At 39.1% G+C, this 26,079-nt stretch overlaps 1 protein-coding gene across 1 annotated transcript in view; it reads left to right on the top strand.

Annotated features, from left to right (window-relative positions):
• Positions 1–26,079, top strand: part of esamb (endothelial cell adhesion molecule b) — a 57,291-nt gene that overhangs the window by 13,470 nt on the left and 17,742 nt on the right. The window contains exon 2 of the mRNA XM_067365976.1: positions 23,378–23,523. Coding sequence (XP_067222077.1) covers positions 23,378–23,523 — 146 coding nt within the window. The remainder of the gene's footprint in view (positions 1–23,377; positions 23,524–26,079) is intronic.

Raw genomic sequence — 26,079 nt, 5'->3', positions numbered from 1 at the left:
ATTAGACTTGACCTAGGTCAGTATGTCAAACTGCAGTACAGTGTGCTGCCATGCCTCAGAGTTTCATTTCCATCAAATTAAATAGTGTGTTTCCTCTGACCAAGGTCTCTTGCAGGACATATAAACCTATTGTACATTCATAGACTCAGAACTTAGTCTAAAAGGAGCTCTGTCTAACGTCCTTGATGTCCGTCTGCATCAGTGAATGAACACCTTTCACCAGATTCCTTCCCTTTAAGACAATGTTGCATCAGAGAATAAATAGTCTTGTGTGTGAACATAATTTAGGGCAATAGTTCATATTTCTACACTGTAAAAAAAATATTTAAAAAATTAGAAATTTTGAAATTTACTGTCAAATTTACAGTGAAATTACGCTAAATTCATTTGACTGTAAAAAAAAAAAATAGAATTATATATTGTATTATATATATTAAAAAAAAAAAATATATATATATATATATATATATATATATATATATATATATATATATATATATTATAACAATATTTACTTACTACAGTTTTTCAATATATATAGTAAAGAATCTTACTCTTAATCAATTGTAGCTGTTAAATTTACCGTTAAATTTACAGTCATTTTTTACAGTGTAAGGTAAGCATTTAAAATATTTGTACAGCCATTTTTAAGCTTGAATAAGCTCATGGTACTAATATGACCATTTTCTACACATGGAATACTTTAGTCCCAGGTTTGGAGGCAGAGGCAACAGAGGCAACATGTGTACTTGAGAGAAAACCTATTACTGTTTTGCCCTTGAGCAAAGCATTTAACCTCAGGTTTGCTCCAGGGAGACTGTGATTGGTCTACTGTGTGTTGCTGAATGTCTAGTAACTAACTAAATAGTGTGTGTCATAGTTAGAGGAAGGAGAAGTTTCCTGTACCGTTCTGTCCTGATTCAGTCTTTGCAAGTGCTGGTATCTCCTGACAGATTAAAACACAGCTCAGTGTGACAGTTGTGCGGCTCCAACAGTGTGAAGAGTGAAGGCTGTTTTGTTTAAATGTGTGCATGTTGTGAATGTCTTGCAGTAATGTATTATGGATAATGTGACAGGATGCAGAAATCTGTGACATCTAATGACTTGAATTTCATGGGTTATACGGATAGCAACAGCTTAATACGAAACACGTCACCAGATCATGACTAATAGTTGCTTAGGATTCAACAAAAGATTAACATGTTTTATGTTATGTATATGACATATTTACAATACCGTTCAAAAGTTTGTGTAGGGTATTCCTGCAATACCGGAGGCTACAGTTCGGGACCGCAGTCCTAGGACTTTTGTTTTGTTTGTTTTTTGGTATGTACTAGCAGTTTGAACAGCGCTTCAACAGTAGTAATACACATGAGAGCCCTAAGTGACATTTGGTACAATTTTACCCATAATGCATTCACAAGTGCAAGCGTAAATTAATAGATTACACAAGCAAACTAGTACCCTTCATTTGAGGTCTTAGTGGCACCAGTCTGCTAATTGTGCCCACCCTTTCACGACCACAGAAATACATTTAATTTCTCAATTGTATTGTCTATAAGCTAGCATATGTGGTGTGTAAAAATGAAAAATGGTCTGTTAGTTTTATACTTTGTTTTGTTTGTATAACTGCAAAGCACTGTGACAATATTATGCCTCCCTCTGGGTGTCCTAACCTGTCCTTTCAGCAGAGTCATAAACATGTCAAGCATTTAATAAGATTCATTCATCTTCCTAGCTCGTTCCTATGGTTTATCATCAACAGGCAGCATGTGTCTCTGGGAGCAAAACAAAAGATTTAGGATCCTTGCATTAATGTGTTTCTCAACTCCTGTAAAAGTCTCTTCATCTGATTGCGTCTGTGTTCCCCAATGTAGTCAACTTTGACCCTGCTTGCCGCTGACCTTTCAAATAATTACTGTCGAGACAATCTGTGTGGTGTATGTTGAGGTGCATTGCAGCACTGACACAAGTCATGAAACGGCAATGTGTAAAGAGACATCATGATGTGGAATAAAAGCTATTCGTTGTGTGCATTATGAGGGTGGTGAGGTTTGGTGGTTAAAGTCAGAGCTGGTAGCCAGAAGGTCAAAAGGACACCTTTTACCACAGGTTGCTCTGGGGGCAATGTCCCTTAGCAATGAAATTACTTTATATTCTAAAGTTGGATTGGAGATTTCCTCTCAGAATTGACCAGTTTTATTTCTAAACTGAGCTAATGGCCATTTAAACCACACTTTAAACTTCAAGACTCTTAAAACGTCTACAGTCTTAAAACAATCCACATGATCAGGTCAAACTAATGGTTTCGGTCAATGACGCAAATGATGATATGGATTCACAGTGACTCATCATCTACCATGAGTCAACCATCCCAGTTCTCCAGTCAAGTGAAGCGTCCTTGTGTTATACACAGATCAGAACAGATGCTGAACCAAACAAATAGGTGAACAGTATTCGTGAATAAAAATAATGCTTATATAATACTGATAAAATATATACTTATACTAATTTTACTACTACAACTGATACTACTGATAATAATACAAGTAAATACAATAATACAAAATATTTATATTTCAAATATGTGCTGTATTCATCAAATAGAATAGAAATCCTGAACAAAAATTATCACTAATACAAATACACAAAATATTAAAGCTGCAGTCCGTAACTTTTTTTGGTTAAAAATGATCCAAAATCAATTTTTGAGCAAGCACATAACCAGCCAGTGTTCAAAACTATCTCCTTACCTTAGCCCGATTCACAACAGTACGGTTGTTATAATGTTTTATAACAAAATTATACTGGTTGGTTTCCGAGGGAAATTACGTCACATCTGTAAACAGAAAGGAAGGAGTCCCAGCTAGACTATGCATATAGGATGCTGCTGTTAGCGGATCATTTATAGCCTTTTCTCACAGCAGCTGGAATAGTTAAACTCATCATTTTTATGGCGGATTGTAATCCAGAAAGGTTCAAATAACAATCATCAGCGACAACTGGAGATTCAAAATGCAAAGGACTTTGGACTGTGGAGTGGCTACAGAAATTGAAATCTACAGGTAATGCTAATACACACTAAATACACACAGTCACGCAATGCTGATGTTGTTAACATTAACAATTTGAGAACAAAGTATAACCACAATACTGTAATTTGCACGGTTTGATGCGATATGAGCTAAGCGATCGTTAGATTTAATCACCAATGGCAGCGCGATTTATTGTAGGCCTAATGTTTTTTCCCTCAGTTGGTCAGAACAAAAGTGGCAGACATGTTACTTACTTGTTCAGACATTTTCTGGTGAAAATTCCTACTTTGGTCATACTTCCAAGACTACAATCTGTGATTCTGAAGTACAGTATCCACACCGGTATGGTGACTGACAGCAAACATTAGATTAATCCGAGCCGAAGAGCCTTGCCGATGCACAACAGACAAAAAGATAATAATTCCGCGTATAAATGTCATTGCAGGTTTCAAACAGAGATGGCGACAAAGAGGCAAAACTTACAGACAGCAGATTTAAGAAGCACAGCTGTTTTCAACATTGATAATAAGAAGAAATGCTTCTTGAGCACCAATTCAGCATATTAGAAGGATCATGTGACACTGAAGACTGGAATAATGGCTGCCGAAAATTCAGAAACAAAATACATTCTAAAAAGTAGAAAACAGTTATTTTATATTGTAATAATATTTCAGAATATTAATGTTTTGCTGTCTTTTTTGATCAAATAAATGCAGCCTTTGAAATTTCTTTCAAAAACATAAAAACTTACAGACAGAAAACTTTTGAATGGTATTGTTCATTTAATATGGACTTTCATGTTATTTAAATTCCCATCCCAGGAGGGTATTCTAGTAATGGCACTAAATGAAGGCCCGATGCTCTGCTGTGGCGAGAGAGCTTTCAGATTTGGATGTGACCATATATTGAAGCTTTTCCAGCTCTCCACTGGAGCGCATGACGAAATGCTCCATGTTTCTGTTTGCTAGCTTTGAGCTCCTTTGCTCTTGCTTGGCAACTGTATGAAACACCTGAGCCTCAGCACGGGGTCCACTCTGTCCCACAGCTGTACGGGGCAGCCCTGTGGGATTTTGGCACAGACCTCTCGTATTCATCCCAGCTCCCAATGGCCTTCTAATTTGTCTAGGTCAGATCAAGCTTTTTAGTTCTATTTTTGAGCCTTATGTCAGACATGTACTTGTATAAAAACTGCACCATCCCTTGGTTTATGTTTCTTATGTAACTTGCATGAGCTGTGTTCGAAATTGGCCCCTATACCCTCATTCACTATTCCCTACATTACTCCACTAATATAGTCCACTGAAGGAGTGAATGAAAACGAGTGAGTGACTTCGGACACTGAGTGCACCCGCAGGGCTGCCGCTTTTGCATAGTTTGTGCTTGCTGTTTATTAATCATTTGTTACTTTGCAAACTAGCAGCTCCAGTAGTAATGAAAAGATTTATTATTAACTTTCATGGAAACTAGCATGTATAAACCTTAATTTATAATCAATTAGAAATGTATTTATACCTGTTTGATGTTACACTGTACCCACATTAGACCATCTTTTTGGAAAATACATGGATGGATGATTCAGCTGCAGGCACCATCTTCTGGTGAGATGGCGAATCATAACAAATCGAGGTCAAAGAAGTAGCAGCGACAAAAGCCAACTGTGTTGTCGCCTCATGTCAGCTGCGTCTGGGCCAAAAAGCTGCACTTGAACCAAGTGTGCCGCACAAGTCCTGAAAAGTGAAACCAAAACCTTTTGATTGCCCCCAGGTGGCTGGTCCCAGAATAGGTCATAAACCCCGCCCTCTTCATGTAATCTAATTGGACGTCGTAAGACAAAGATTTTAGTACTTTTATTCAGCAAAGACACATTCAATTAAATGACAGTAAAGGCAAAATGCATCATGGTTTCCACACAAATATTTATCAGCACAACTGTTTTCAGCTTTGATAATAATAATAAATGGTTCTTGAGCAGCAAATCAGCATATTAGAATGATTTCTGAAGGATCATGTGACACTGAAGACTGGAGTAATGATGCTGAAAATTCAGCTTTGCCATCACAAGAATAAATTACATTAATTCAAATAGAAAAGTGATATTTTTAGTAGTAATAATATTTCACAATATTACTGTTTTTCAAATAAAATGCAGCCTTGGCAAGCACAAGCAACTTCTTTCTAAAACATTAAAAATCTTAGCAGTGTATACTGTATATATTTTTGTATACATATGTTGGATTGAACAACGGCCTAATTAACCTCCCAATGAAACTTTCAAAGATGATGTCAGCTCTGAGGTTGCCATAGCAGCTGTCTGATCTCCCTGGAAATGATACATCCAAGAGATGAAAAGACAGTGCATCCTTTCCCCTCGCTGACATCTAAATATTTATCCCACAGCCCATGGCTGGAGAGTCAGATCTAAGGTCTCAGTGATTTAGTTTAGATTTCATTTCTGTTCTTTTTATAATCCAGACAGCCCACCCTGAAGCCGAGCTTCACAGACCTGCGTATGATTAGATGATGGACATCTGTTAAGTGTGTGCAGATGGAGGGTGTCTGTTACGTCCCTCGTTAATTAGATGTAGTTTGTCTAGGAATATTATCAGACATAACAAAACAGTGGCAATGTGTGTATAATGGCAGTAACAGGATGGCAAAAAGAAAAGGGACAGACAAACCAGCAATTTCGTTACTAAGGTTTAATTTCAGTAAATATAAGTGAAGTAATATAATAATAATAATAATAATAATAAAGTAGATATTTACAATATATACAACGTAACAAGAATAAACAAACAGCAAAAGATCTGGAGGAGAGGAAGGAGTGAGAGAGTGGAGCTTAAATCAAAGAACTAAGTATAACAAAACAAAACTAACTAAAGTTAAAGGGCTAAACTAACTAACAAAAGAAAATGCAGAAAGAAACATCTTCAACGTTCAAAACGCTATAACTAAACCACGCTGTCTAACCAAACAAAACATACAGAAATAGCACCACTCGTTAAGGCTAGTGTGTCTAATACATATTTCTTCTGCGTGTGTAAATGTAGGTCGCGACCTGCTTACCTGACTCGCAACCTCTCCAGCCAGGCTACATAGCTTTAAAACAGAATATGAGATGAAGGTTTCACGGGTCAGCTTTGAACCGGAACATGAGATGAAGGTTCCGCGAATACAGCGGTCATAAACAATCGGCATCCTAGATAAAGCATGTATCGAACACACGAGCACAAACGAACATAAGCACTCCCAACACAAGAGAAACTGACCCAACTGCAAGGTAATAACAGCAGTAAAGTCGCAAACACTGATCAGTCTCTCAAACTGGTCTCTCGAACGAGAAAACCATCCTCACAGAGAATGTCCTATCTCCCCAACCCAGAGTCTGTTTTCGAGCTGCCGCCATTGAAGTTTTAAGCTGCTCACAAGCCGCTCCGTAACCCACGATTGGTAGCGCGATCCCTGACGTCAGACCCTTACGCCAGCAGATTGACAGACGGATCGTCCAATCAGAAGTCACACCTGAAATGGAGTACAGACACGCACATATATGCAGCGACATGAAAAAAAACAATTACATAGCGCAGCGTACGTAACACTCTCCCCCCTTAAAAACTTAACATAAAGCAGCTTCATACTCTAGATAAAGTATCAGCAATGATATTTTCTGAACCCTTTTTATGCTTTATGATCAAGTTATAATTCTGCACAATCAACGACCAACGCATAAGACGTTGATTGTGATTGTACATTCTACACAAAAACACCAAGGGATTGTGATCCGTGTACACAATAACAGGCAGAACAGATGAACCAACGTAAACCTCAAAAAACTGTAAGGCCAGGATCAAACCTAAAGCTTCCTTCTCAATGGTAGAATAATTTCGCTGATGTCGGTTGAATTTTCGAGAGAAGTAACAAATTGGATGCTCAAAACCAACGTCATCTTCCTGGAGAAGAACAGCTCCCATGCCTACAGCACTAGCATCCACTTCCAATTTAAAAGTACGTGTAAAATCTGGGGCAGCGAGAACAGGTGCACTAGTCAGCAACAACTTTGCACTGTCAAAAGCATGCTGACACGCATCACTCCAAATAAAAGCATTTGATGGGCTTAGCAAACTGGTCAAAGGATGTACTACAGTTGAGAAATTTCGGCAGAAACTTCTGTAGTAACCAGCCATTCCTAAAAACCGACGTAACTCTCGTCTTGTCGTTGGAACGGGAAAGTCAGCAATAGCAGATACTTTGGCACTAACAGGACGGACTTGACCTTGACCTACTTCTTTGCCCAAGTAAGTAATCGTTGCTTTACCAAATTCACACTTGGCCAAGTTAATTGTCAAGGAAGCGTCAGCTAACCTTTTAAAAACTGTCCGAAGAACAGTCAAATGCGCAGACCAATCAGACGAATAGATAACTAAATCATCTAAATATGCATTACAGTTCTGAATTCCTGACAGTACAATGTTTACGAGGCGCTGAAATGTGGCGGGAGCATTTCGCAGCCCGAACGCCATAACCCGGTACTGTAGGAAGTTATCCGGAGTAACGAAAACTGAAATTTCCGCAGCTCGAGCGGTCAATGGCACTTGCCAATACCCTTTCAGCAAATCTAATTTCGTCACGAACTTAGCAGAACCCAAGTTATCTATACAGTCTTCCATCCTAGGAAGAGGATAGCTATCTGGTACAGTCACAGAATTTACTTTTCGATAATCTGTGCAAAACCGAAATGTGCCATCAGATTTCGGTACAAGAAGGCAAGGTGAACTCCACGGACTGTAGCTAGGTTCAGCCAAGTTGTTTTTTAACAAGTAATCCACCTCAGACTTCATCACAGAACGCTTGATATTGTTCACTCTATAAGCATGTTGTTTAATAGAAGAACTGCACGTCACTTGGATATCATGCTGTAACACATTAGTTCGAGTCGGAACATCACCAAACAGCATAGGAAAATCTCGAATTAGTCTCATAATATCCTGTTTCTGTGACCCAAGCAAATTATCAAGGTTTTCTGGCAAGCTTTTTAAAACTTCAGAATTTGAAAGTCTACCACACGTTGACAAATCATTACGAAGTGTAACACCATCGTCAGTATAACACTCACCAGGAGATGGCAGCAGAACCTCATCATTCACTGCAGTGGAGTCAGGCACAGCAATAGCAGCAACGGCTAAAACCTCCGTAGGAACAGCGACTGGCTTTTCTTGTTCCTCCAAAAATTTCTCAGGTACCTTACGAGAACAATATGATTTCAACATGTTAATATGACATGTTCGAAACTTTCGTTTGCGATCAGGCGTGTGTATCACAAAATCAGTCTCGCTCAATCTCTTAGATACCCTGTACGGACCAGAAAAACGGGCGGTCAAAACTGAACCAGGTACTGGTAACAGTACTAAAACCTCGTCACCGGGTTGAATCTCACGCACAACAGCTTTCTTATCGTACCGTTTCTTCATGCCCTCTGAGCAATTGACAACGATTTTTGTGCAAATGAACACGCATTATGCAATCGTTCCCGAAATCGGCTGACATAATCCAGCACATTTTGTTCGGTTGGCTTTTTGTCATTTAACATCCTGTCCTTCACGACTTTTAGCGGACCTCGAACTGTGTGACCAAAAACTAAGTCTGCAGGACTAAATCCCAGAGATTCTTGAGTTGCCTCACGAACTGCAAATAGTACAAGTGGTACTCCCTCATCCCATTCTTTCCCAGAGCTTAGACAATACTTTCTCAACATCGACTTTAACGTCTGATGGAAACGTTCGATCGCACCCTGACTTTCAGGATGGTAGGCGCTCGAAATTCGGTGCGTGATGCCCAAGGTTTTCAACACTTGTCTAAAAACATTAGAAAGGAAATTCGTCCCCTGATCTGTCTGCACGACTTTTGGCAACCCAAAGGTGGAGAAGAATTTAAGCAAAGCTTTAATAACAACAGGTGCAGTTATTTTTCTCAATGGAACAGCTTCTGGAAAACGTGTCGCAGAACACATAATGGTTAACAAAAATTGATTTCCTGCCTTGGATTTCGGCAACGGACCAACACAATCCAAAATTATGTGTTCGAACGGTCCGCAAATGACAGGAATCGGAACTAACGGAGCTGGTGGAATCTTTTGATTCGGCTTACCCATCACCTGACATTCATGACAAGTACGGCAATGCTGAGATACATCTCTCTTCAAGCCAGGCCAAAAGAAATGTTGGAGGATGCGGTTATAGGTTTTTGTCACGCCTAAATGACCTGCTAACTCGTGATCATGTGCCAAACTCAACACTTGTTTGCGGTAGGCAGTAGGCAAAACGATCTGGCACACAACCTCCCACTCATTCTCCCCATCTGAATTAGGACGCCATTTCCTTAACAGTAGCCCATTTTCAATCACGTATTTTACAAAACTGGTTTTATCAGAGTCTGTACTTTCAGCAGCAGAAAAACATTTAGTCAGTGACACGTCTTCTCGCTGTGCGATCTTAATCCGTTCATGAGAAAACGGTTCAACTAACAATTCAGACTCAGCGGAATATTTATCATGCTGAACATCATCCGCGCCCTTCTGATCTGACCCTGAACTTTCTTCAGTGAACACCGGTGACATAAAAGTGTCAGACAGAACAATGTCATCTCCAATTCTGCGTTTTTGCGCACGAGTAACCACGCTAGCAGCAAATACATCTGGAAAATGATCAGCGATGTCATCCGCATGGATAAAACAGTCAGGTTTATCAATAACTTCTGGCACAGGTGACACTTTACCTCCTGCCAAATCATTTCCAAGAATGAATGCCACACCTTTGACAGGAAAGGAAGAACGTATACCCACCCTAACGAAACCTGAAACCAAGTCACTCTGTAAGTGTATCTGATGCAATGGTACCCTAATTACGCCCATTTCAATCCCTTGCACTAGTACACTTGACCCACAAGATGTCTGTTCCGACAACGGAAGTACATCAGATATTACAAATGATTGAATTGCTCCCGTATCCCTCAAAATCTGTACCTCTTTCTGCTCCTCAGGTTTACCATTTACGGAGATTAACCCCTTCATCAAGAATGGCTTAAACCCTGCATCAATTTCATCCTTCTCTAGAACAGTTTCAGACCCAGCCTTCACAAAATTAACAGGTTTTACCTGTCCTTGCTGGTTTTTACGTTTAAGCATCAGGCAATCAGAAATAACATGCCCTACCTTGTGACAATAGAAACATTCTCGTGTTTCTTTATTCTGTGGGGAACTACTTTTACTACGGGTATTCGAATTTTGAGTTGAAGCCGAATTCAGTGCTTTCTCTGGCCGACCTGAAACAAACACACTCTTATGCGTTAACACATACTCATCCGCAAGAATCGCGGCTTGTGACAATGACGTAACTTTTTGTTCATTCAGGTATGTGACTACTCGTTCCGACAAACAATTCTTAAAATCTTCTAAAAGCATTAGTTCTCTCAACGAACTTAAATCTTGCACATTGTTAGTAGACAACCATTTATCAAAAAGAACTCCCTTCTCCCGGGCGAATTCCACAAATGTTTGCTGAGCTACCTTCTTATGGTTCCTAAAGCGTTGCCGATACGCTTCAGGTACCAACTCATATGCACGAAGTACAGCATTTTTTACGACATCATATCGCAAGCTTTCCTCTAAAGATAGCGCAGAGCAAACTTCCTGTGCTTTTCCAACGAGTCGACACTGTAGTAACAGACACCAAACCTCTTTCGGCCAATGAAGTGCAGCAGCTACTCGCTCGAAAGCAGCAAAGTACGTGTCCACTTCGGATTCTCTAAAGTGAGGCACCAAAGCGATTTGCTTACTAATATCGAATGTCGTGGTCGAATCACTCACAGAATTTGCCGAATTTACTGACGCAACAACAGGGCTAACAGGATTAAGCCGCGCAGTTCGGTCAGAGACAGCCTTCGCTGATTCTAACTCGAGCTGTCGCAATTTCACCTGCGTCTCTGCCTCAATTTCCATTTTACGGATCTCTAAGCGTAACTTCATTTCAGCTTGGCGCGTCTCAGCTCGCTCCTGCACTTCCATCTGGAGTCGGGCTATGCGAACCTTAAGTCGCGCGTCACCCCCAGACTCTACGGAAGACGGAGACAGTGGGTAGAAGGGCGGTAAGACAGCCTTGGGCTCGGCCTCCGCCTCCACCTCAGCATTCTCACCTGTTGCCTCCTCCAAATTCCCCACGCTAGGCGTACGCTTTTCCACAGCCGAAGTGTCAGCTCGCTCACTTTCCGCATCTGGAAATAGAAACACTTTTAATTCGACCAAACGTTTCAAAATCTCATTCTTAATAATACGCTTTAGAGACTGCCTCACCACAGGAATGCGATAGTGGTCAGCTATCTGCAGCAACTCATCTTTTCTACATCGCTCAAACACTTGCAAAGTTGGATTAGCAACAAATGATTGCAAGTCAAAAGTACTCATTGTGTCCAATTATCACTATACCACTTCACAATGCACCAAACAATGCCCTTTTCATTGCCATTTCCTGCACCATACAAAAACACACATACAACTATCCTCCGAGATATTGAAAACAATATAAAAACTTGAGATCCCTTCCCCAAAAAAGAGAAAGGGATCCCGGACGAACCCCCAAATATGTTACGTCCCTCGTTAATTAGATGTAGTTTGTCTAGGAATATTATCAGACATAACAAAACAGTGGCAATGTGTGTATAATGGCAGTAACAGGATGGCAAAAGAAAAGGGACAGACAAACCAGCAATTTCGTTACTAAGGTTTAATTTCAGTAAATATAAGTGAAGTAATATAATAATAATAATAATAATAATAAAGTAGATATTTACAATATATACAACGTAACAAGAATAAACAAACAGCAAAAGATCTGGAGGAGAGGAAGGAGTGAGAGAGTGGAGCTTAAATCAAAGAACTAAGTATAACAAAACAAAACTAACTAAAGTTAAAGGGCTAAACTAACTAACAAAAGAAAATGCAGAAAGAAACATCTTCAACGTTCAAAACGCTATAACTAAACCACGCTGTCTAACCAAACAAAACATACAGAAATAGCACCACTCGTTAAGGCTAGTGTGTCTAATACATATTTCTTCTGCGTGTGTAAATGTAGGTCGCGACCTGCTTACCTGACTCGCAACCTCTCCAGCCAGGCTACATAGCTTTAAAACAGAATATGAGATGAAGGTTTCACGGGTCAGCTTTGAACCGGAACATGAGATGAAGGTTCCGCGAATACAGCGGTCATAAACAATCGGCATCCTAGATAAAGCATGTATCGAACACACGAGCACAAACGAACATAAGCACTCCCAACACAAGAGAAACTGACCCAACTGCAAGGTAATAACAGCAGTAAAGTCGCAAACACTGATCAGTCTCTCAAACTGGTCTCTCGAACGAGAAAACCATCCTCACAGAGAATGTCCTATCTCCCCAACCCAGAGTCTGTTTTCGAGCTGCCGCCATTGAAGTTTTAAGCTGCTCACAAGCCGCTCCGTAACCCACGATTGGTAGCGCGATCCCTGACGTCAGACCCTTACGCCAGCAGATTGACAGACGGATCGTCCAATCAGAAGTCACACCTGAAATGGAGTACAGACACGCACATATATGCAGCGACATGAAAAAAAACAATTACATAGCGCAGCGTACGTAACAGTGTCTAATAAAGCCAATTTCATTACTGGATACATTCTGATCCCAGTATATCATCTCACTAGTATTAGTATTTGCTGATAAGAATTCTTCTCTGTATTTTACGTTTTTCTCTCCTTGTTTTAATGAAGATTCTGCAGGATGTCAGTTGTGATTCTTTGATCTGTGAACCTACTACACTATGACTGACTTCCCATGATTCAAAGCTTTTGAGTTTATTTAAACAAAATGATAAATGTGAAGCAAACAAACCCAGAACCTGTAAGTACAACAGTTTACTGTGAGCACTCTTTGGCCCTGTTTATAGGGTCTAAAATGTTTTGAGCTTGTCCCCTTTAGACCACTTTTAGGGTGCTTTCACATTAGCACTTTTGGTGCGCACCCGGGTTCGATTGACGTCAGAGTTCGGTAAGTTTGGATGATGTGAACACGGTCTTCTGAACTCGGGTGCGCACCCGCGAACCGTACCCGAGTCCACTTACAAAGGGTGGTCTGGGGTGAACTCCGGTACGGTTCGCTTCTGATATGAATGCAAACGTACCACATTGCGGAAGTAAACCGCTATTAATGCCATATAATTTGATAAAAATGTGTGTTTGTGTGTGTGTTTCAATCACTTTCCCGACGAGCGTGACTGACGTGCTGCAAACAGAGAGCTGTAGTGTAGCTTTTCTCATTTTTGCTCGCCTTCAACATTCTACATTCGCCTTCTCCTTTGTCATCGTTACTAAGCAACGTAGTAAACAGCTGCTGGTTTGATGACGCAAACGAACCGCGGGTTGGACCCAAATAATATAATGTGAACACAGTCCAGTGGGCGCAGGGGGAGGGGGGAGCAATCGAACTCGGGTTCGGTCCAAGCAATCGAACCAAGTGTGAAAGCACCCTTAGAAGTTGTCAAAAATGCATTCAACTGTGTTCGAACAGCCACAAAAGACCGCCTACTCTCCGCCTACTGACCTAATGCATAAACATTATGAGAAGCACGCTAGCCAGATGGGATTTAAACTTTCTTGGCAGAAGAACATTTCACCACCAGAAGAAGTTTGGTTTAAAGATGAAAAATGTACCAAGCACAATGTTCTCTCACCATTCCTGATTTCTAACACACACTCACAGCGTTCGGCGTTGTCTTGTGGCTGTCAGAGCAGAAATGAAAGCTGATGCTCTCCTTGGGCCCTATTTTAATGATCTAAACGCAAAGTGTAAAGCGCACGGCACAGGTGCACTTTTAGTTGCAATTTTAGCAACGGAAAAACGGTCCGTGCGCCGGGGAGCATTTTTGAAATGGGTTGTCCCTATTCTCTTAATGAGTAATGGGCGTAACGTTCAATAAACAAATCAAAGTGTCATCTCCCATTCCCTTCAAGAGCGAGATGCACTCGCGCCATGGCGGATTGCTATTTACATGGCGGAATTTGTTGGTGGAAAAGCCGAACGCTTTTCAAGCGAAGAAACCGATCTGCTCGTGAAAAAAGCAGGAACCCACCAAAGCTTCCCGAGGTGAAGAAGGCGTGGGATGAATTAGCAGTGATTGTGTCCGTTATAAGTAGTATTATAGAATTGAATTGAATATAGGTAGCCTAATTCTAATACACGCAATGACTATTCATCATTACATTTTTATATTTATGTAGCCTACACAATAATATTCTTTTACGCTGTAATCCTAGCAATGCGCCGGCGCAAATGCATTTATTAATTTAAGGACGTGGTGCTGAACGGGAAAACGCTAATGGCGCCGTCTGTGCGTGTTCATATATATACTGCGTGAGCTTATTTTGTCCATTAGATTGAAAGATCTGGAAAAAACCCATACATTTACCTGCCCATTGACTTCCCCCTCGAAGAAATCAGGACAGAAGTGTTTGTAAGTGGACAAAAGAGGCAGATTTTAAACACCAGGTGTAAAAGGGAGTCTGTCTCCCTCGTATACTTGTGATCCGATCGACCAAAACGCATCTTAATACCAGATATAAACATGGCCTTTGATAAAACTGTCTCTGCAATCTTTTACAGAAAGAAAGTGTGAACTGTTTTCCATCCATACTTATCTACAAGACCTGAGGCAACATGCAGCATCATCTCTTCTGATAGCCTTTTATGGCCATTAAATTTCCTCTGACTCAACCCTAATCACATCTCTGTGAATCACATTCCATCCAGTCTGTAATGATCTTCTCTCCTGACTTTCCTTCACGAGAACCTGATGAGCATGATTTTGATGTTGAACGTCGGATGTGCCGCTCGACTGCTGGAGTAATTCCTCAGTTTGAGTTTGCGCTCTATACATAATTCAAGCCCGATCCATCTGCCTGTTGCATGGATTAATATTTTCTGCACAGATTTGTAGGAGGAGATTGTGTCCATATGCCGAAGGCTACGGAGAGAGTAGCTTTGTGGAACAGCATAATTTTCTTCCCGTGGACCTGAGTGGCAGAGATGGAGAGCACTTCAAGCCCGTCACATTCAGGCTGATTGATGCTCTCCACGCTCTAGGCAGCACTCTTTAGATTTATAGAACTCTCCCAGACCAACATAGCAATCAAAACAAATCATGTGCGCCAATTTAAGAGCAGCCAGACATGTAAACAATATAATGATCTTGGTTGCCGCTCAGATTATTCAAAACCAGTTGTAATGTGTTTATTGTAAAGGTGTTTATTGAAAATCTATATATCTGTCTGCACCACAGTGTCTGCTCGTGTTTTTATGATCAGTTATTGATTGAACTTGTAGAGTCTATTAACTCTCTCCATATTGAGGTATTATTTCTGTTGTTTCAGTTTCTGTGAAAGGCCAGCTGACAGCTTGGGTCATGATGACTGAGAGCAAAAAAGAGTCACATTGATTTAAGACCATATTTATGTCCGATAAGTTTTTCTCAAGCCCGGCAGTCATTCTGTTTTACCTTCTCCCATAATGTCATGTCACAATGTATGACCTCCATTGTACAATTTATTCTCTTTTAAGATTAATATTAGTTATTATAGTGGTGTATTTGTGCAAAAAGAGAGTGGAAGAGTGAATTGCTGAGATGAGAAAAGGTAAAAAGGCTCTGCTCAAAACTAGTGCGCTGACTGTCTAGACAGGATTTTAAATCATCATAGGCAAACTGCTGACCTGAAGGCGGTTCCAAAAGATAGGAAGCATCCAATATCCCTCATTTTGGTCATGTTTGGCAGCATGACATTCATCTTTCATGGACAAGGATCATGTGACACTGAAGACTGAAGTAATGGCTGCTGAAAATTCAGCTTTGCCATCACAGGAATAAATTAGATTTTAAAATATATTCAAACTGAAAAAATTACTACAATTGTATTTTTGATTAAATAAATTCAGCCTTGGTGAGCATAAGAGACTTCTTTCAGAAATATTTAAAAAAATGTCACCAACCCCAAACTTTTGAGCAAAGTGTAAATTATAAAGTGCTTGTTTTTTTTAAAAAAAATTTTATTCTTATTACTATATGACATTGTTAGCTTAGCAACATGCCCATACCCTTTGCATTTGAAGCATTATTTTAGTGGCATGCAGAGTTGCTGCCTATATAAAGTTTTCAGAGTGAGACTGTAACACAGTTCGTATATGCGGGAAGAAGGAGGCGGGAACCGGCGAACATTCAACAAAACTTTAATTAAAAATAAACAAAGAACAAAACAAAAGTAATGCTGGCAGACCCTCGCGGACGTCTGCCGGCCACACAAACATAATAAAACATGAAAATAATATCCAGGCCTGGTCCTCTCTCGTCCTTCACTGTCGTCGCTCCTCCTTTTATGCTCCTGGAGCTCCTCCGTGAGGGACTCAAGGCCGGTGCGCCTCAAGCCATTCCCTCATGGCTCTCGCCCGCCCTGGTCACCACAGAGACATTTTGGCCCTGTTTCCATGGTCCTAAGCACTGGCGTACGAACCGGGGGGGACGGGGGGGACGTGTCCCCCTCAATATTGGAAAATGCTGCATGTGTCCCACCCAAAAATTAGCCTATACACCGCAGGAACAAAAACTGTACATTTTGAACTTTTATTTTGAATACGCGACGAAGAAGATATTCGGTTTTGTCAGTCAAACCCAGAGTGATTTCATTCATGTTTGAATAATCACCATTCGCCAATCACCAGCTTCATATTCTTCACTTTTCACCTATAGTCGGACTCGGAGCATCTGATTGGTAGAGAGAAGTCAACATTACACTACGAACATTCAAATACGTTATTGGTGCGCACCAGCTTTGAACGACTCGACTTTGTATGAGGTAAATTAGTCTCAGTCAAGCGGTTTAAATTAACAAGCTTTTTAAAACTGAATTATGGATACGAGGCATGACATTAAATCAACAGTGGAATTTTGTATGGCACGTATGTTATGCTTTGCGAGAGGAGGTTAACGTTACGTTAGGTAGATAGCCATATAGCGGGCAATCGATTTCTCTGTGTTAACCTTAGCAAAAGTAAAACGTTCTGTCATCTCTTTTCAGCATAATGCCACCACAGAAAAAAATAAAACCAAAGGAAATAACGTTGCTGAAGTTTTTTACAAAGAGTAAGGTTAGTGTAAATAGTTATAATACAACACATTTTACACAAGGACAGGGCGACATCATAACCTTCATTTCATCAAATATTTGCCTTGTAAAGTGCCCCTTTCCTTTCTGCCCGCAATTGCAGGGGGGCTTGTACACTTTTATGTTTCCCAACTTCAATATTTGTGTAATAATAAATAGATAAATTAAACAGATGATTTTGTTTATTTATTTTGCTGTTATTTCATATATGTCGTACCACGTGACGTCACCATACTGTATGTTACTATTATGGTGGAGAGATGGACGTTGATTCATAATGGCCAAAATGTCCCCCCCAATGTCAAAGTGGTTCCTACGCCCCTGGTCCTAAGATCTGTTATGTTCGATCGAATCACAAGTGGACAACACTAAATACAGGTGTAAAACGTTTTGAGCTTGTCCATTTTTGACCACTTCCAGAGGTAGTCGAAAATGCATTCAATTGGATCCTTCAGAAATCATTCTGGGATTTAAACTTTGTCGGCTAAAGACCCAAGTTTGGTTTGAAGACAAATCATACCACGCACAAGTAATTAAGTTTTCTCACCATTCCTGTTTTCTAACATGCACTCACTGCATTTGGCACATCTTGCGGCTGAAACGAAAGCTGTTACTCTCTGTATATATGTCCATCATCTCCGGTCGCATTCATATGTAAATTGCGTGAGCTTATTTTATCCATTAGATGTAAGGGTCTGAAAAAAAAAACATACATTTACCCACCCATAGACCCTCCCCTCGAAGAAGTCATGACAGACGTGGTTGAAAGTGGACAAAAGAGAAGGATTAAAATACCAGGTGTAAATGGTATGTGTCTCCCTCATCCTCTTGTGATCCGATCGACCAAAATGCATACTAATATCAGTTGGAAACAGGGCCTTAAAAGGTTACACTGTGGTTAGAGTGCTGCCTATGTAGGAGGTAGCTACTTTGTCCGGACCATTGCTAAAATTTACAGGGCCTGTGAACCTAAAAGACCTTGGTAGGCCCAGGACAGTGTTCCTGATTGTCCTCCCCTGACAACAGCTTGTTTGTGTCTATGTATGCATGAAGAATCGATCTAAACTTAAAAGAATTTAGAGGCCGTTTGATGTGAAAACACACTGACAATTGCTTAAAATAGCACTAAAGATTAAACTGATGTAATCCTTTTTAAAGGAACCTTCACTAAATGTTTATTGTTCAATTGCCATCTGCCAGAAAACTCTTGCTTAACCCAAAAACTCCTTTAGAAGAGAGCATTTATATTTGCACATATGAGCCCTTGCAGACTTCACTCAGTGTCACCATATACCGCAGACTTCACTCTCAGCACTCAAGGTAAACTCTGATAATTAAACCCAGCGTTCCCCTAACAATGGATTTTAAAATCAAATGGGAAGGGTTAGTCGTACTCATCAGACCTGAGCCACATCACCCATACCTCAATAAAGTGCTTTCTAATGTGCAGCTGCCCAAGATTAGCAGGTATTTTAAGGCTGGCTCAGATCGCTCATGCTAAAGCTTTATCAGACAACCCTTGTGAGCCGGAGACAAGCAAAAGAGGAGATTATATTAGAAGACAATGGGTCTCTGTTTAATGAGAGTAGGCTCCTATCTACACCCGGCTCAAGGGTTTTTTCTTTTCAGGAAGGACATTTGATAAAAGCTGCTTGCCAGTTTTTGAGTTTAGATAGGCCTACAAGTTGACAATGAACCTTTAGATGAAGTTAGTTACTTGTATTCTATTTGTGACATAGAAATGCACTTTCTTGTAACATCATCCTTATTTACTTACCCTTTTGTCATTCCAAATCTGAATGCTATTATTTTCAGATCAGTCTGATTCCTGAATTGGATCAACCAGTCAGCGCTCAGTTAAAAGGATAGGTTACCCAAAATTGAAGATTCTGTCATCTTTTACTCACCTTTATGTTGTTTTAAACCTGTATGAGTTTCTTTCTTCTGCTGAACACAAAAGAAGATATTTTGTAGAATGTTGATAACCAGACAGTTGACTGCAGCCATTGAATTCCATAGTATTTATATTTCCTACTATGGAAGTCAATAGGGGAAACTTTTCTAAAACTATTGGCTGAAGTACCCGGATTTTGCCATGTTCACACTGCAGGAACTAGGAACGATTTTGTTCTAGAAACTCCTTTTGGGGGAACTAAATTAGCTCCTACTTCATAGTAGGGTCTAAACCAGCACTATATGAACTATCAGTGACGAAAAGTACGTTGATTGGTCAATCGCATGTCAAACTCTGGCAAAGACTATAGAATAACACAAGACGTGTCACTCGTATTGTTTTGAAGGGGAGAAAGTGTAATGCGCAATATGGCGGAATAAGTCCCGCCTTCTAAATAAGAGCCAATCACCGTCTGGTAAAGTCGGTGCGCATGCGCATTAGCTTGATTCAGCCTGAAAAATACAGTTTTTTGTGTCATGATTCGAGCGTTTAGAAACTAAATTTATGAGCCGGTTGTTGTTAGATTTCATTGGTGATTTCAAATATGAAATTTAATCGTAAGGTTGGCGAACAGTTTTGGAGAATTTAATGTTTCCCCATTCAAAGAGATTGCATGATGCCCAGGATGGCCGAGAGGCGTTTCAAAGATGGCCGCCGAGTGAAATGACTTGTCTTAAAGGGACTTTGACTCTGGCACCCGGCATTTTTAAAAAGCCGTGTAAACATATTTACTTCACAAACATGGATAACAGCGATAATGGCATTTACCTTTTCTCCGCCCTGATGATATGTACTACTGAAAGTTGTCATAGGAGATTTCATCTCTTAGCCCCACTTTTTGCTTTTTCAGTCGCATAAATTATATGTTTACATTCCATCTTGATTATCAGGAAACCCACGACACACAACAAGCACAGCTCTGTTCACTGCATCCTCCATTCACCAGTTTTTAGCGTTTGTAAATGCTGCGCTTAAAGACGCCACTGTCGGACGATTCAGAGTTCCTATATTCTCGGTGCGAATGCAACCAGAAACACGGCCTGGTGGAGAAATTAGTTCTCGGGGGAACTATCCTACACTGTAAAAAATGACCGTGATTTTAACAGTAAAAGACTGTAAAAATGCTGCGGTGAAAAACTGTCAATTGGTTTACAGAAAGTTTCCGTACTATATACGGTGAATAACTGTAATAGATCTAACGGTACATTTAATGTAATTTTACAGTAAAATACCATTAAATACACAGTTTTTGGAAAATAACAATTTATTGTAAAATCTACAGTGAAAAAACGTAAATTGACATTCCCACAATTCCCTGCGTGACGCTTCACATTTGATATATTTTCGTTGAAATAACTCTGTTTCTTCTTAGTTTTTCTAATCAGTTATGTACAGTAGGGTTTTATGTTACATCTAATGTTGTTAAATTAATGTTTATTGCATTTTTAAAATTTCATGCATGTTACCATGATGGTGTTTAGTGTGTGTGTGAATGACACTGTGTGCACCGTCTATATGTTAGTGTTGTCCTTCTCAGCTTGAGGAAAATCTGCTTGTAATGAACTTTGATTCATCATGTGACTCTTATTATAATATATTATTTTTTGAATAAAATTATATTCTTATTGTTCATATAATTAATTTATATCTAAACAATTTCATTTTTAAATAATATTATATAGAATTTTGTGGTGTTTTTGTCCTTTGAGACAAATTCTAAGTACCCTACATTAAAATTTGCTTTATAGATCGTTGCCTGTTCTGGATATCTGATTCCTTTGAATGCACATGAGACTCAGTGGCATTGATATATACCCTGTTAAATCTGTTTATCTACACTCATCTATCATCTTTCATTTCTTGCATGCTGCAGTATTGTGCTGCCCTCACTAGGTGGCCTTCTGTAACTGCAATAGTCTGCACTTCACTGTGTGATCATTTTTCCATCCATTAGTTTGGTTTTTAAATTTAGGAGTGATTAGGATGATTTAGGGTTATTTTTCCCACACAGTTCCAAAAGATGTTCCTCACCCATTGCTTTTTGAATGTTTAAAATACTACGGTGCACATGTAAGACTGATGTGAATATCAATCCCAGAGATCAATGTGTTGTTGTCTATCAACAGCAACTTATTTTAGCATTACAAACAATGCATAGCTTGTTTACTTAAATCAGGATGAAGATCTAAACTTTTATACATGTCCAACAAGTCCTATATTTTGTATAAATACACATGCATGTATTTGTGTGTGCGATGTGTCCCCTTGCTAATCCTCGAATCAAGGTGTCCATGTCAGACTTCTCACCTTGGTGCTGTGTAGAGCTGCACAGATGGAGCCAGTGACAGGATTAGGGAAGATTTTCCTTGATTTAATAAACAACTATGGCTCAGAAATGTAAGGGATAAACCTGGGCACACAGAGGCACATCAGAGAGCCGCCACACATCGGCGCAGCGCTTTCGAGCCCAGGCGACGCATGTCCTACTTACACTCCCTCCAAAGTCCCAGGGCGGGACGAAGGGGAAGATTGAGCTTTTACCACTAAAAAGATTAGGGGTTGACAAAGTGCAAAACAAATCTGGCAGACAGAAACAAGTACAATACTGTTTTGGGTAATACTATGATTGAATCAGACATTCAGAGGTAAATTTTGTTCCTCTAAATATCAAAGGAAAGCTTTAAATACACTTTTAGTTAGATATTTATGTTTAATGTATTGTACAAATTTTGGGGTTGGTAAGAGTCTTTTATGGTCACTAAGACTGCATTTATTTGATCAAAAATACAGTAAGAACTGTTATATTGAAGAAAAAAAATTATAATAGCTATTACTCTAGTCTTCAGTGTCACATGATCCTTCAGAAATCATTCCAATGTGCTAATTTGCTGCTCAAAACATTTAATAATATAATAATAATAATAATAATAAACATAGTATTATTTGGATGATATTTGGAGATCATATACTAATGCATAGCTCCCCCTGTGAGGTGAATAAGGGTAAATGATAAGAAATATAGATGTGTTTTAGATCAGTTACCCATCAGATCCTTTAATCTGGGAGGTTTATCTTTCTGTGGGAATATGAATGAAAACAGTCCAGCAGTTAAAGCGGTTGTCAAAGGAGCCGTCGGTTACATCATCTTTAAGTCCAGCTGAGCTCGACTTGTTTCACGTGAGCCAGGAGAAAGCGTTGCGAGATTGAGCCGCGGATTGTTGGAGGATTACTAGTCCAGATTCACAACAGAAATTAAAAAATGGAGGCGCAGTCTCATGAGCAATAACAAAACAGCTTGAGGGCAACGTTCAGTCTAAAGCAAAGAAACCGACATCTTTACGTCACAGACGGATTCAGTTTAAAGCTGAAATTAAGGGGAATATAGCAGCAGTGCAGCGCAGCGCAGCTCAGCAGAGCTTCACCACCACGTTTATCTGTGAGTGAGGGATCCACCGCCAAACTGGCTGACCAGGACAGTTGGGAATGCTGGGATCAGTTGATCCAACTCCAACTGAGCAGCTCAGGAGACTTCATGCCCTGTGAGTGATCCCTGCTTAATTAGTCACTATAGGGTATCATTTAGCATGTTTCCATCAGTGGAACCGTTGCATCTGTAGGCAATAGATGTTCTTAGGAGATTGTTTTCTTTCTTATTAACCAGTTAATTTTGTGTTTTTTGTGTGCATTTTTCTTGGTCTTTGCTCTAACTAGCTTGGCAAATCATTGTGGTTTTTTGTTGTTTAACGGGAGCTCATCAAATACTTCAATTACATTAAATAGTTTTTGAGAATTGCTCTGCTAAATCTATCAAATTAAGTCATATCACAGCTATGCTCTGAGAATTTGGAAGCATTTTGCTACTGGAAGAATATGATTTTTTTTTCTGCAGATTTTGCTGAAAGAGTTGCCTCATATCACCTTATTCATTTTTTCAGGACATGATTTTTTTGGACCCGATGGGCTGTAAAGGTTCCCTTTGTGTGTGTTTTTGGATGGATTAAGAATTTTTGCCTGTGTAGGATTATGATTTTTCTTTTTAAACGTACAATTTAATGATGTCACCTAAAAGTCAAACACTGTTGCCGAACCTGCCCTCTGATCTCCAGGATAAGTCCCAGTCCCATCAATGGCTGTTTCACTGCTATCACAGGTGATTCTCAGCGGGTCGAGGTGCCACGGAAAGACATGGAGGTAATCATGGGACAAATGGTTGTTCTGGAGGCCTGGTACACCCCCACCACCTCCATCGAGAAGAACACAGTCATCTGGAGCTTCATGGCCAATGACTCCAAACAAGTGAGTATGTTTGGAAATAGTATTATAAATATATTTTTACTAAAAATGTATATTTATATATATAAAATATACAAATAAGTGTTACTTACAAGTCCATATATAATATACACAATGTAATCAATTACATTACACATTTAAGGTAATATAATCGGACTACTTTTTGATTACTTTTAGATTACTTTTGACCTAACTCATTTATCACATTGATTTCAATAGGATAATTTTGTACAAAATTCATATTAAAATGCAAAGAGAACAACATTATATTCCATTCTTTGTTATCAACAACATGAAGTTCATTAAAATATTACATTATGTCAGGGTTTCATGATGGAACTGTTGAGGTTTGTGAGTTTAATGAAAAGCTATTAAGTAATTAAATCATAAAAATGTCAAATTAACATAAAGAATTTTAAAATAAAAACAGTCAAAATAAAAAACTTACTAAAAAAGATGTAAAAAAAATATTTTATTTGTTTACCTGCATGTCATTTGACCATTAACTGACATCAAAGAACCATGAACATAATTTGGGAATCAAATTTGGAATTTCAAGTTTGGGAATCCCTGCATTGCATATAAATATGAAATTACTTTGTACATTGTAATATGTTTGAAAGACAAAAGCCTTCTAAAGACAGTAAATGGTTTAAATGACTCACTGAGTGACAATTCAAATAATAATTAATGTGTTGGTAAGGATTAGATTTGCAATGTTGAGAAAACGCTTGTTAAAAGTGAAATTCTGCAGTGATCAAATGCTCTGAGGGTTTCAGATTTCAGCGTGCAATTCCACAATCCTGGAAGACCTTCTGAATATATACAGTATAAGCAGCAGTAGGCTTTTTTTAGAAAGGAAAATTTAAAAGAAGTAGTGCAGAAAAACAACGAATTATGAATAATTTTATATATATATATATATATATATATATATATATATATATATATATATATATATATATATATATATATATATATATATATATATATATATGAAACCCAATATCTTAATGTCACTTTTATTTTATCTGTCCTCCTTTTGCTTTCATTGTGAAAATAAGAGAGGCGGATTACGCGTCCTCCATCAGCAGACTAATAAATTACATGAACCTGTCATGTCAGACTAACCTCCCCTCTGCATCCCCTCTATCACAGGCTCACTCAACAGATGGGTTTCACTTTAATGTCACAGAAAGAGTATAGAACACTTGAAAGGTCAAATCTATGAAAACACACGTGATGAATTTGATGGATGGGCAAGAAGTGGATTAACTGAAGCCGCTATTACTGAAGGTTTTAGATTGCGATGTAAATGTCAGCTAATACACCTTCAGAGTGTGATAATGTGTAAGGTTTTACTGTACATGCGAGCCAGCTATCACATGCAAAGTTTGTATGTGTTCAAATGATATTTGTGGTGCTTGTCATAATCTGTAGTTTCACTTGTTTTCCTTTGCTAGATTATCATAAATAAATGGAAAATGAGCCTAAAATTCGAAATTGACCATCTGCACTTGCATCTGAGGATTATCTTTAGCTTGACAGTTCACCTCCATCATTAACATCGATCACTCGCTCACCAGTGCCATAAGCCTCTCATTTTAATGTTTTTGACCATATGAATCTACTGATATTTAATGATATCTAGAAGTCCAACAGCCTACTAGCCTATTAGTTTATCTATACTGTAGATTTTATTTCATGTTATTTGCTCCATATTCTTAGTGGTGTTTTTTCTCCAATTTTTATAACCTTTTGATATATACTTTATACTGTTTATGTACACCATTCAAAGTTATGGAAAATTTAACTTTTATTCAGCAAAAGTGAAAAGACTAAAAAAAATCTATTGAAAATAAATGCTGTGCTTTTGAACTTTCTATTCATCAAAGACCCTGTTTACACCTGGTATTAAGATGCATTTCGGTCAATCAAATTACAAGTGGACAATGCTAAACACAGGTGTAAACAGGGTCTAAAACATTTTAAACTTGTCCATTTTTGACCTCTTCCAGATTGCTTTCGTAGTGTAAACGCTCATGTGGTCGAATACGTTCGAACAACAAAAGACTGCCTACTCACCGCCTACTGACCTAATGTGTAACATTTTGGGAAGCGTGCTATAGCCAGATGGGATTTAAACTTTGTCGGCTGAAGACCCAAGTTTGATTTGAAGACAAAAAACATACCAAGCACAATGTTCTCTCACCATTCCTGATTTCTAACTGGCTGTCAGAGCAGAAAAGAAAGCTGATGCTTTCCTTATGTCTTTCCGTCATCTCCGGTCATGTTCAAATGTAAATTGCGTGAGTTTATTTCGTCCATTAGATCGAAAGTTTTGAAAAAGCCCATAGATTTTAACCACCCATAGAACCTCCCCTCGAAGAAATCAGGACAGAAGTGTTTGAAAGTGGACAAAAGAGACGGATTTAAACACCAGGTGTAAACGGGAGTGTGTCTCCCTCGTCTACTTGTGATCTGATCGACCAAAACACATATTAATGCCAAGTGTAATCAGGGCCAAATAATTTCGGTAACACTTTAGTATGGTGAACA

This window comes from Chanodichthys erythropterus, chromosome 17, assembly GCF_024489055.1.
Source record: "Chanodichthys erythropterus isolate Z2021 chromosome 17, ASM2448905v1, whole genome shotgun sequence".
Classification (NCBI taxonomy): Eukaryota; Metazoa; Chordata; class Actinopteri; order Cypriniformes; family Xenocyprididae; genus Chanodichthys; species Chanodichthys erythropterus.
This window is presented reverse-complemented; position numbering and strand designations above follow the sequence as displayed.